Raw genomic sequence first — 12,212 nt, 5'->3', positions numbered from 1 at the left:
AGTAAGCAATTCATCCTGGGCAGGGAATGTCGAAATCAATGAACGAGATAGACCAGTAGTGTATAGCGTGTGCCGTGGCTTCGCGGTCACCCAGCAGGTAGGGCGCAAATGTGTATGCAGGGACCCTGAAGTGAGTCGACTTATCACAGCGGCTCAGGATGCGTGCATCGGATGGGAATCGAGGCCGTGTGGAAGGGAGCATTGTGATAGGCATGCTATGGCGTCAGCAGTACACACAAGTGACATCCTTCTGCTGCGGGGCACCAAATACGCACACAGGGAGTAATACAATGAATGAACGAATATGCCTGCACCGTCAGGTGACGGCGAGACTGAGGGGGGATGGCCGAGTTTCTGGCATCCGCCTGATACCCGAGAGACCTTTGAGTAGTTAATCACAATCGGTCTCGACACGCGGTGGGTCCTGTGGGATGATAACCCCAGACCGGAAGGACAAAGGGGACGCTGAGCGGGCCTCGGAGGCTTCTCCGAAGACCGCATATGGTGCACGCGAGCTTACTGTGGTCGTAGGAAGGCCATATGAAGACGCAGCAGAAGGGCTTGGGCGCAAGGTCCGCTCCGCGGAAGAATTCATGGGCGGGTCAAACGCTCACGCTGCATAGGAATAGAACACCTCCGAAGCACAAGAAGGCGGAAATAAGACTCACCCAATGGTATGTGCAGCGCCTGGCCGGACGCTGGGATGCGCTGGAGCGCGGGGGACGCTGCCTGCGGGGGCGCGTTGGACGGCGCGGGCAGCGGAGAGCATGGCGGTGGGGGGCCGGTGGGTGGATAGGAGGCATATTTGAGGCAGCCAGGCGATCCACTCTGGAGGACCTGAACGCGGGCTGGCTCCGACCAAGTGGTAACCGCCAGATCTGGTCACCTCTGGTCACGGGCGCTTCCGCACGTCGAGCGTCCCAGTCACGTCACTCGTCACGCGCCCGCGTCGCCGCCGGGACGCACTCGCCCTCAACGAGCTCCTCCCAGCGCCCACACCGTCCACGCCGCCCGCCCCGCCCCCGCTGCTGCTAGACCGCCGTCGCCTCCACTGCGCCCCTGGATCCACCTGTCGCTACGCAGACGCACCCCGCCACGTTCTCGCCACGTTCCCGCCGCCACAAACCGCCGTTCTAGGTGGTATGCTGCCCGTGGGGTATGGAGCATGCATTGACAAACGTCGCCGGCGCCGCTACGGTGCACCCCTGCGTCATGGGGTCGACGCTTAAGCGTCTGGTGAGTCTATTGACAGGAACAGGGCGCATGACGCAAGCAGGCAGAAGAGAAGAAACTGTATGGGCGGTGGAAGGACCCATGGTCGAGATGCTGCATTGGCAACCCTGGGCGAACCATCCACGTCTCGACATCGCCTCCGCGGGTGGAGCACAGTCATTCCCGTCTTCTCTGACCACGTCTCTCTGACCAGCTCCGTCCGCATCGGCCGCTATCCTTCTCGCGCCCGAATCGCACCCACCTCTGCTCGGTCATCCTCATCGCCAAACTCCAGTATGTCGGTCGCGTACGCCATTGTCACTTGTCACGCTGGCGTCTGCCTGCGTCTGCTCGATCTCGATAGTCCAAATAGCCGACGGTTGGCTCGGTGGACCCGCCCGAGTCGGCAAGAAAGATACAGGAACTTTCGATTGCGATAGCCGAGCACCTTGATCGCATCTCCGCACGACCGACGGGCGTTCCGTAGCCCCCGACCCGCCCTTCCGCCCGCCCAGCTCGCGAGCTCCGGCGACTTGCTGCGTTCTCCAGGCCACGCCGCTACCACACCCGTCGCGTGCATCTCGAGTGCGCCTCGCTTGCCGGGCTGGATCCTCGCTTAGTCGGCTAGCCTACCTTTCATCTCAGCTGGCCGCAAGCTGGCCGTGCCTGTTTCGCTGAACGCTCCGATGCAGACATCGACGGAGTCCAGGAGTAACCCACATGACTTTGCATTCGAAGGTTCAGGTCCGCAGAGTCCATCTGATGCTATAACTTGTACGACATTTGTCAATGCGTCTCTCTTTGCTTATTTGTTGCCCCGAGATCCCCGACTCCGCTCGCGCATGTCCAAGCAATCGACGCGACGATTGTCGGCGGCGATTCCGCGGGGCAACTCAATCGCTCGGTGAACATTGCTCGTCTCCGGATGGACTGTTACGCCACTGCGAGAGCGGCGGTCATCAGCCGGATCCGCGTCATGAGTGTAAGGTAGGTATAATCCGCTATGCAATATGTGCTATTCCTCCCGTTTACGCGGCCTGGTTGACGCGAGCTTACGTGAATTGGCTTTCTGATACACTTCTTCGTCGGACAGGCTGCGCAGTCACGGGTAGCGAAGGATGGCTCGGCCCTCACAGGCGGTGAGCGGAGGGGACTTGTTCAGGCGCGTCAGCTGCTGTTGTTCTTCTCGCCTCCGAGTGGGCTGAAAGAGGGATCGTGGCTATGCACGCTATGCATGCTGTAATGATGGCTGCATCCTCGGTTTCGACCGTGGTTCTCCGACTTTTTGCATTCTTGTCGTTTGCCGCTATGTTAACTTGTTGGCATGTCCTTCTTTGTCCTTCCGCCACTGCAGCTGATGCTGCGCTGACTGCGAGGAGTGTCCTCATGCGAGCCTTGGCAGACGTGTTTGGGTTGGGTCTTTCTAGTTCTGTGTTCATCCGCTCGCTCTCCGATCGGTCGGTAGGACTCGATCGCGTCACGTCCGGGCCCGCTACAGCCCGCTCCATCAATGGGCCTACATCCTAGTGCGTCTTGGGATCAACTTGGGATACCACGCTTAGCCCAGTCTAACCTACAATGCACATATTGCGACGACAAGGATAGCGGGATGTCGTCATGTATATATGACCGGACTGTCAGCGTGGAATACATCCATCCTGACCGATCGTGAGGTCGGACAGGTAGTGCGCTTCGTCTCCCGAGACTCCGAGAGTGACCCATGTGACGTTCGCGCCTCTATTCGATTCTGATGGAGGTCTGCTTTTGTACGATGCATTCCTACAAGGTACATTGACGCTAATTCTCCTGTACGGCGCGTGTCAGTACACGTCTTCCCTGTCGTAACGGGTGCTCGTGACCTGTGTCTGTGTGGTATTTCGAGCCGAATAGCCTTTAGCTTGCATGCGGGCTGGTGGGTATATGACTTCGTTGGACAGGTTCGTGACCAATCATGGAGCATCCAGAGCAGACTCACGCGAACAGCGGCACTACCCAATGCGGAAACGACACCACTCCTCGATCACACGCACGACGCTGCACACATTAGGCAACCCATTTACCGGAAGTAGCAAGAGACAAGACGTGTGGATAGGTATGATGTCACCTATGTCATCCCTACGCACGCCGCGCAACGCTCCTCTGCTCCTCAGAGCAATGGGCTCGTCACGTCTGAGCGACCTCTTCCCACGACGCAGCCTATATATTGCCTGCCTCAGTCGCCGGGACGACACCAACCTGCACTCGACCCTCACGACCACCGCATTTCAACCTACTCGACTTCAACTTAACCTTACGACAATGACGAACAAGACGCTCGACCCGTACACTGCAAAGGCGGAGAACGACAACCTCTCGCCGCAGGAGAAGATCGAGGGTCTCCACTCTATCGTGAAGAGCGTCAAGACCGGCATGCTCACCACGCACACCGCCTCGGGCCAACTCCACTCTCGCGCCATGGCGCCCGCTGGGCGTGAGCACTCATATGTTCGCGTATGTAACTCACCTTTGCTGATGGCCGAGACGTGTCAGCGTTCAGCCCGACGCAGGCGACGCTCGTTTTCATCGCGAACAAGGCGTCCGCGAAGTTTGACGAGATCGAGAACGACGCGCACGTGAACGTGTCGTTCTACGACGAGTCGTCGACCAACTGGGCGTCGTACGCCGGAATCGCCAAGATAACTCAGGACAGGGAGAAGATTGCCAAGCACTGGAGCTCCGCGTAAGTAGCCCGCTCAGGCACCTACCTAGGCCTACTTTCTGACGCGCATATATCCAGTACTGCTGCATGGTTTGGTGACCTCGGTGACGGGATCCACAAGGGCGACCAGCACGATCCCCGGGTCGCTTTGATCGAGGTTACCCCGGAGGAGATCAGGTATTGGTACTCGACGCGCGGTACGGTTGGCAAGGCGGTGGACGTCGCCTATAGCGCCGCGACTGGTAACACCGCCGCGCCCGGCGAGTTGAGGACGATCACCACGGCGGAGGTATGTCCTTGTGTCACGCTCAATTGGATGCGATACTGACTTTTGCGGCAGATACAACTCCTCAACGGCGTTCAATCGAAGTAAACCATTGTACCGTAGCAATCAGGATAAATTGTATTATTAGCGAGGCCTTGTTTGCGCTGCATGTTGAATGTTGGATTGTGTTGAGCTCCATGTCACGGGACTCGCAGAACATCTGCGTTGGGCTGCCGATCGAGGCCCGGGAGCAGATGGGTGTGCTGTAAGACTTGGATCTCAGATATATGGTAGACGCCCATTTACTCGGTAGACGACCAGCGCGGCGGTCAATGGAACGTTGTGCAACTTGTGCTTGTACTTACTACGGAGTCGCAGCCACCGCAACCATGAATCCTCCTCATATTCTGATTGCTCGCAACTCTCGGGGACCCAACTCTGCCAATCCGTCGGCCTCTCTGAGCTCGCCAACCGAAACGCATGCCGCCGCTGCTGGTATCTTTCGGTCGGCAGGCTCGCCGCCGTGGTACCTGGAGGAGTGCGAATCGGACGAGATGGTCTCTGCCCTGAGCCTCGACGGAGACTACGAGGACCCTATCGAAATCGACGAGACGTTCACAGAGAACAGCCGCTTCCCGGGCACGGTCAAGATCATCGTCGAGTCGACCACCTTCTGGTGAGTGCTCAGTCGCCGAGCAGTCGCGGCCGCGGTTTATCTCCATTGACGAAGGGCGCACAAAGAAGTGCTCTACTTCGCGTCCTCGTTCTTCCAGGCAGCCTTGAGCGGCGCGTGGGCCGAAACTGGGCGACCGCAGTCCACCGTCTCCTCTGTGATCACCATTTCGCAGCCGCCGAGAGTGCCCAGCAGACAGTCGCAGATGGAGAGCTCGCCCGAGATGGCGTTCGCTCCCCATGACCCTGACCTGGACCCGGAGGACCTCGATATCGACGCTGAGCCCGAACCGGACCCTAGCCCGGGTGACAAGGCGAAGGCTCGGGAGGACAGCCTCAGCAAGCTCGAGAGTACCGGTGCGTCATCCTCCGCAACGAGACCGTCAGAGGGAGACAAGGGCAAGGAGAAAGCCGTGGGTCTCAAGGAGAAGCGGCGCAGACAGGGCAAGAAGCCCGACGCCATCATCATCCTCAAAGAGGAGAAGGCGTCCACGTTCCACGACTTCCTCAAATTCGTATACCCACAGTGAGTCTCCTGTGGTGGCTAACAATCCGTCCATTCATGTCTGCTTCAGCCTCGTCTGCACGATCACGTGGAACAACGTCGAGGGTCTCATGAACATCTCGCACAAACTCCACGTTAGTTCCCTCGAGCGGGAATGTCTAAACTTCCTTCTTACGCACGCCGCGGGCCGGCCCATCAAAGCAATGCGCATCGCAGAACTGTTCGGCGAGGAAGAGCTCTACCGCGAATCCAGCCGTTTCGTGCTCGACAACCCTGGAGGATGGGGCGAAGAGGAGCTTCGTACGCTCAGCCAGGAGACGTTGCTCAAGCTCGAGAAGCGGTACGTCAACGGAGAGAGCAGTCGGCAGTAGCATACTGACAATGTCTCCCAGGAGGACATGGTTTTTGGAACGCGTACTCAAGCTAGGGCTCGTACAGGTCGCGAAAGAATACCAATGCGTACGTCTCCACTGGTCTGAACGCCGTACGCGCTATCCTCACCCCCAACCTCGTGCAGTGTGCCACATGCCCGGAACCGGCGAACTGCGCGCGCCTCCTGGAGGAGAAATGGAGGCAGGCTTACCAGGCCGTCTTCCGCTTCGGTGACCGTTACGGTTCCTTGCTTCACCAGTGGCACATGCTGACGCGCGTCGCTCGCCGCCAGGCCCTTGCCAACCATCGATGGTCTTCCGCTATCTGCGCACATTGGAAGGCGTCAGCCCTCCCTTGTCCCTGACCCACCTGAGTTGCCAGACCACTGCGAAGGCGTTCATCGCTACCCGTAAGTAGCGAGACGAGCTTGCGTGTCCGAGTCGAAGCATGCTGACTAGTGTGCGAAGTCTTTGACCGGATGTTCGCGCTAGGTCTACGAGGCGGAACTGACGCGCCACCTCTGGGGACGCGCGTCGCCGCCGTTGCAGGTGCATCCACAGGACCGCGGCGCCACTTCCTATTCTGCACGCTGAACGACCAGCACACGCACCGCAGTAAGCGTTCCCGCGACTTGCTGTCCTAAAGCAATACCCTGTTTGGACGTCGACTCCCCCGACCCGTTCCCTTCCTCTCTGCGATCGTGTTCAGCGGAATTTAGTGAATATGTATAATAATATATCTGACAGAGGAATACATATCCATAAAAGACCGGGGGTATGAGGTGTGCAATGATATATGCGTAAGATGGTAGGCAATCTGGAAGTACAAGGCGTGGAACGACAGGATGACGGGATGGGCAACGTGTAGATAAGTGGAATGAACCCGCCATACGCCCAGCATATGAACGCACAAACAACCTGAAGGGAACGACGGTCGGATAGTAATACAGAGGTCCGACGTGAGTCTACTAAGGCTTACAGAGGGGAGCCTGCTGCCCAACGACGTGGGTATGAACGGAGGCTGTGATTAGTCGAAGGAGATAGGGTGTTCGAAGACAATCGGGGCATTCTCGACGAGCCACTGTACGCAGGTGGCCTTGCCACCCATGTCAGCGAACTCGGAGACCATCTCGCGTGACCGCATGAGAGTAGCTGAGAAGCAAGTCAGGACAGGGCACTCGGATGGAAAGTCACAGAACGCACGTCCGAAGACAACGCCGAGGTTTTGGGCGTTCATGAGGTTTCTGTCGCTGCATTCGCTGACTCTATAATGCGCACTCTGTTAGTGGGTCTTACGGCTAAGCATGTTCAGTAAACGAACCTGTGTAGGTGTAGAAGGAGATGGCGAGCAGTGTAGTAGTGCTCCTTCGGAAGCTCCACGACGCAACTGATGAACGCCTCGCTTCTCATCTCAGGATCCCGGATCCCCGCAGCCGACATGAACTGCGCATGCAGCTCTTGGGTCAGCAGCGGATTGGGGAGTTGTCGCAGATACGACTTTAGCACAGATGTGACGCTACAGATGTCGTTGAACCGTTCAGTGTCGAGGAGATCGAATGTGCCATAGTCGGCGCGCTCAAACAGCTGTGTGATCGTCTTAGACTGGCCTGAACCTCCAGTCTTACGATAGATGCCCTCGAAGTCCAATGCTGTCGCGTGTCGTTGTCAGTTCTTGTACACATCGTTGTTGTATCAGTATACGTACCAAGTGCATCAACGGCTTCAACGCATTTTTCGACGATCACGGGTATCAACCGAGGTTCGTCCTTCGATTCGGACTGTATCTGTTCGATGAGATCTCTCCCGAACATCGAAGGAGCTAGTGGCTTATTAGCAGACATCGATTTTGCCTCAGACATTGGACATACGTAGTGGGGCAGGTGGGAGCGAGGGTTCATCGCGACCCTGACCCGATTGTTGGGTGCAAGGGAGATGGACGTGCTGTAGACAGCGCGTATGCACTGCGATGTTGCAGCCTACATGGAAGCTGAGCCTCTGTTTAAATAAAGCGCGAACGACCGACTTACTCGTGCAGCGGAATTGAGAACCCCACATCTTGTCACCGCAGTGGTCACAGCGAGCAACACGCAATACGCTGACTTGCTGGAATACGTGCTCCTTGCGGCCAGTGACCTTGGGGGCGTCACTCCATGTTGTCGGCGGACCGTTCTCCTTCGTTGTCTTGTGACCTGGCCATTTCAAAAACTTAGGGGCCATCTTCGTCGGCAGGGCGTGTGAGTCTCCAGACTCCGGCTTCGAGATCTTGATGAACTTCGAGGTCTCTGTCGAGCCCTCGTCGGACAGCGCGACAGTTGAAGATGTTACTGACGAGGACAGGTTCTGGATCTGCCTTGCTCTGTCGTACCCTCCGTCACCGGCACCAGCCTCCGGCTTAGCTATGGTGGAATCAAATCCAGCTGCCTCGATGCGGCGAACATACTGGGAGTTCAATTGGGCGAGTTGTTCGTTCCGAGCGTTGAGCGCAGTCGTCTCCTCCAGGTACGCATCGCGTGAAGCCCTGAGAACTGTGATCTCTCGCATAAGGGCCTCGCGTTGCTCAGTCAGCGGAACAAGCTCGGTCTGGTACTTGTTCTTGATGTTGTCAAAGCGCATAGACAACGCTCTACCTAGAGAGGCCGCGCCATCCTCACCCTCTACAGGAGTGTTGGAACTGCAAACCTTATTAACGCCTGCCTGTGTCCTGAGCATGAGCAGAAGATACGCACCTCTTGGAGGCAGAGAGTTGCTCGACCTCCGCCAGTGTCATGTCACGCTCCACCTTCAATTGCGATACTGATCTGCCGAGACTCGATAGGTTGTTGCTGAGCTCCTCTGAAAGTTGTTTCTGGGCCTCTTGACGCTTCGTCTCGCCTGAGATGGCGGAGAGTCGTGCTGCCTGGCCGGAAAGCAGGATCCGGAGCCGGGTAACTTCGGCCTCTGCATCCCGTCGAGCTTTCAGCTCCCGGTCATACTCTGTCTGAGCAACGGTCAAGCCATCCATGTATTGTTGACTGGCCCGCTATAACGCGGTGGACGAGTAAGATGCTGTATGTCTTTCGCATATGACCGACATCACTGACCTTCATGCCGTCGAGCCTGCGTTTGAAATCAGCATGGTCCACCTGTTGCTGATCGGATGCTGTCAAGAGTGTCTGCACAAGCTCGACATCCAGAGTGATTTGAGTGTTGCCAAGGTCCGTAGCAGCTGCCAACTTGTCTTGCAGCTGGGACCTCAGCGAATCGGAGAAATTCGCCTGCGGCGGCGCCTGCATCGTACCATCCTCTGAGTTGATTGTAATGCGAGTGGGCGCAAGTGCCGACGCGTTGAGATCCTCGTGGCCGAAGGTGGCCTCTAAGGACGCAGAAAACTCATCTACTGGAGATGGCCTGTCCAAGCTGGGCCTCGCGCGAGGAACAGACGGGAACCTCGACAACACATCAGTCGTCATGGACGAACTGATTGATGACAGTGACGAGCTCATAGTTCCGCCAATTCCGCCCGACATGCCGCGTTGACGTGGTCCAGGTGAAGGCCGTTTCGCAGGTGTGTCATCAACCCGAGACTCCGTTGACTCGGTAATCGTGACATCGCTCCTCGGTGTCAACAGTTGCATGGAGTCTCGTTTCGACTGAACGAGAACCTGAGGCGACGTGGCTGTGAGATCGAGTTCACGGCTACCGCTCTCCGTAACCTCCGCAAGCTGCTCGAGCTTTGTTACGTCACCACCAACGGACTTTAGCAACTCTGAGAAGTCCGAACCGCCCATCGAGATACGGATCGGGGGTAGGGCCGGAGCAATAAACGTCGCATGCGAGGTTCGTTCCACAGGTGAGGACTCCGGAGATTCAACAGTGGCGTCTTCGCTGTTAGGTCGACTGTCATCCGCTGTATCGTGACTGACACTGACGCTGCTGCCAGTGTTGAGACGGTTCAGAGCAGGGCGACCAGATCTTGCGGAAGGGGGCTCTTTGGGTGGAGGAGTCGGTGGCACGTCACGCTCTGGACGACGGTGCGCGTCCTCCGACTCGGGTTCCGTATCCGTACCGCTTTCGACGCCACGCGGGACATCTACACGGTGCGACGGCGACGTGGGCGTTGGTATGCTCGGTGGACGGGATGATACCTCCAGTGTTCCGTTCGATGGCCTAGTCTCTTGCATCGGACTCGCGCGAGCTCTGTCGTCGAAAGAGCGTTGATGCCGGATATTACTGTCGGGAAGAACGAGACTGGGAGGGCGTCGATGTTCGTGGCTACGCAGGCTTGATGTCCTCGCAGTGTACTCCGGACGATCGGCGGATTGAGGCTGGAAGGTGAGGTGGTCGGCAACTCTGCTGCTCGAACGCGATGCAGGGCTATTCAGGGTGGAACGGGAGCGAGAGGGCGCACGCGACAGCCGATCCTGCTCGGATGGGCGTTGGACATTCACGCCCGAAGAACCTGAGCGAGCTCGGCTAATCTGCGATCCCTGGTCGAGAGAATTGCGAGGGGATGAAGGCGTGGACGGGCGTGACGAGGATGCAACACGTGTGAATGCGGGGTGTTCTGGACCAGTGCTCTCTGCGAAGGGACGCTGCGAACCAAAGGCGTCTCGCAGTGGCGAAGTTGCTTGCGGGGACCCGCGCGCTGGAGAAGCCGTACCGCTGAAAGACTGAGCCAGCGCGGGATTGATAGACTGCCGTTTGTCCCGACGAGAAGTCTCTCCGTTGGGGATGTTCAAGGCACTACTCCCGCTACCGCTCGCAGCGTTCAGCGAGTAGGCGCTGGGAGTCGACCGAAGTTGCTGCTGGAACGCCGGGCGCACGCCTCCGTCAAAGCTCTTTCTTGCTTGTATATGTCTGTCAGCGCCGTCACTCCCCGGCACAGCCAGAGAATCCATCCTGGGAGTTGGCATGGATGTCAAGCGTTCGAGCGGGGGTCGTGCCAAATCGAGTGTTGCTGAGCGCACTGCGGGGGCAGGTCCATCGCCGTTGGGAGCAGTAGAAGGGCGCTTGCTGATGCTCAGGGATGCCGGTTGGGGTGCTAAACGGCTGGCAGTAGAAGGTGTCCGCTCACGAGGTTCGTCCGGTACATGGGAATTGGCTTGTTTCAAGTTCAGAGATGTCATTGAACCCCGATGGGATGCGCTACCGTTGGCTGGGGGATGAGCAGACGGAGAAGCTGTAGACGCCTCAGACGAGACGGAAGGTGATTGAACCTGCGAGGGTGACTGTGCAGCATTCGTCTACATCCGTTTGAACTTCATGAACCGGTGGTTGAGAGGACTACTCACCGAAGCCGATTGCTCTGCTTTGGCAACTAAGGGACTGTTCGCGGCGTCCGAGCTCATCAGCACGCTCGCTGCCTTCTCGCGTTCCCTTTCCCTCTCTCTTTCCTTCTCCCGTTGCCGCTGTGCATGACGCCGACTGCGGGCAACTCGTTGGTTGTGACAGTTCATACAGTAGATTCCTTGGCTTGTTTTGGCGAATACCAATTCGTCGATCCTGTTCTTGCATACCTTGCACTTGAAGCAGTGCGCATGATACGAGTCATCGCCTGTCATGATGGCTTCGTCGAGGATCGGCAGGCGACAGACATTGCAGCTGTAGGAACAATTTGCACATATTGGCGAGCCGTCAGAGAGCAGCAGTAGATTGGTGTCCGCGGTAACTTGGTTCCCGCACTTTGCGCATTTGAAGCAGTCGACATGGAAGAAAGATTGGCTATTGAGTGAATATAATTAGTGATACGGAGTCCACTAGGACGGAACACAGCGAACGCGGGCAGTCATGACGGTTCTTGACATGATCCAGCGAACCGTCATATCAAGGAATCGCGCCATAGGGGGGAGGGAAGAAGAATGGTAGAAGCACTCACCCAAAAGCCACAACCACTCCGCCATTCTCGTCTATCACCGACTTCTTGCATCCCGGACAGAAGCGGTTCTCGTTCAGAAGTGACGGGTCCGGAGGGCCCGAGCCATCACCGCCAAAGGTGGATACCATGGCAGGGCTGGCGGGCATTACTGAGATCATGTTGCAGGGCTAGAGGGGAGAGGGGCGAAGCGCAGGGAAAGCCGAGGGAATGGGGTATAAACAGGGCCCTGTTGCCAAGAGAGAGCGTGCTGCGACCTGCGCCGGATGGCTACGCTGAGCGAGACAGCTCGAGAGGATGCAAACCAAGAACAAGGAGGGGAGGAGGGGGGAGGGGGGCTTTCCGGAGCCGCTGCGCGTCGAGGGCAACGAGCAAGATGGGCGCGCCGCCCGTCGTCGGTCCATCAACACGCTCGACGACACACGTGACGCCGACCATGCGTCTGCGCACCGCCTGCGCCGTTTGCCTCTTAGGGAAGCACCGCACATTGTCGCCTGAGAAGCCCTATACTTGCAACCTCGTCATCCTTTGTGTACTGACAATCCCGGTAGATCCCATCTCAGGAATGTTGCTTTGTATGGCCACCGTTGTGATGCGCGGAGTGATTGATCGCTGCGTCGGCGCGGCCACTTCCGATT

General features: G+C 57.7%; 3 protein-coding genes across 3 annotated transcripts; 2 read left to right on the top strand and 1 right to left on the bottom strand.

The window, feature by feature from the left end:
- Window positions 1-3,510: 3,510 nt before the first annotated feature.
- Window positions 3,511-4,283, top strand: C8Q71DRAFT_855920 (uncharacterized protein; the record flags this gene model as incomplete). The annotated part of the gene is made up of 4 exons (XM_047927236.1): window positions 3,511-3,682; window positions 3,742-3,931; window positions 3,989-4,199; window positions 4,251-4,283. 4 exons carry the CDS (start codon window positions 3,511-3,513, stop codon window positions 4,281-4,283), a joined length of 606 nt encoding a protein of 201 aa, XP_047781045.1.
- Window positions 4,284-4,470: 187 nt separating this feature from the next.
- Window positions 4,471-6,443, top strand: C8Q71DRAFT_748839 (uncharacterized protein). The gene is made up of 7 exons (XM_047923167.1): window positions 4,471-4,851; window positions 4,906-5,373; window positions 5,423-5,692; window positions 5,745-5,811; window positions 5,870-5,954; window positions 6,017-6,133; window positions 6,192-6,443. The coding sequence occupies exons 1-7, from the start codon at window positions 4,508-4,510 to the stop codon at window positions 6,365-6,367; spliced, it is 1,527 nt and encodes a 508-aa protein (XP_047781044.1). The 5' UTR covers window positions 4,471-4,507; the 3' UTR covers window positions 6,368-6,443.
- On the bottom strand, window positions 6,444-11,937 carry C8Q71DRAFT_831640 (RhoGAP-domain-containing protein). Its single transcript, XM_047926376.1, has 10 exons — window positions 11,578-11,937; window positions 10,994-11,423; window positions 8,804-10,945; window positions 8,450-8,742; window positions 7,751-8,394; window positions 7,592-7,699; window positions 7,429-7,542; window positions 7,045-7,372; window positions 6,927-6,988; window positions 6,444-6,875 (listed from the first exon to the last, which is right to left on the bottom strand). Exons 1-10 carry the CDS (start codon window positions 11,733-11,735, stop codon window positions 6,751-6,753), a joined length of 4,404 nt encoding a protein of 1,467 aa, XP_047781043.1. The 5' UTR covers window positions 11,736-11,937; the 3' UTR covers window positions 6,444-6,750.
- Window positions 11,938-12,212: the final 275 nt, after the last annotated feature.

This window comes from Rhodofomes roseus (assembly GCF_022264815.1).
Source record: "Rhodofomes roseus strain CIRM-BRFM 1785 chromosome Unknown C8Q71scaffold_6, whole genome shotgun sequence".
NCBI lineage: Eukaryota > Fungi > Basidiomycota > Agaricomycetes > Polyporales > Fomitopsidaceae > Rhodofomes > Rhodofomes roseus.
Note: the sequence above shows the minus strand (reverse complement) of the source record. Positions and strands in the feature narration are given on the sequence as shown.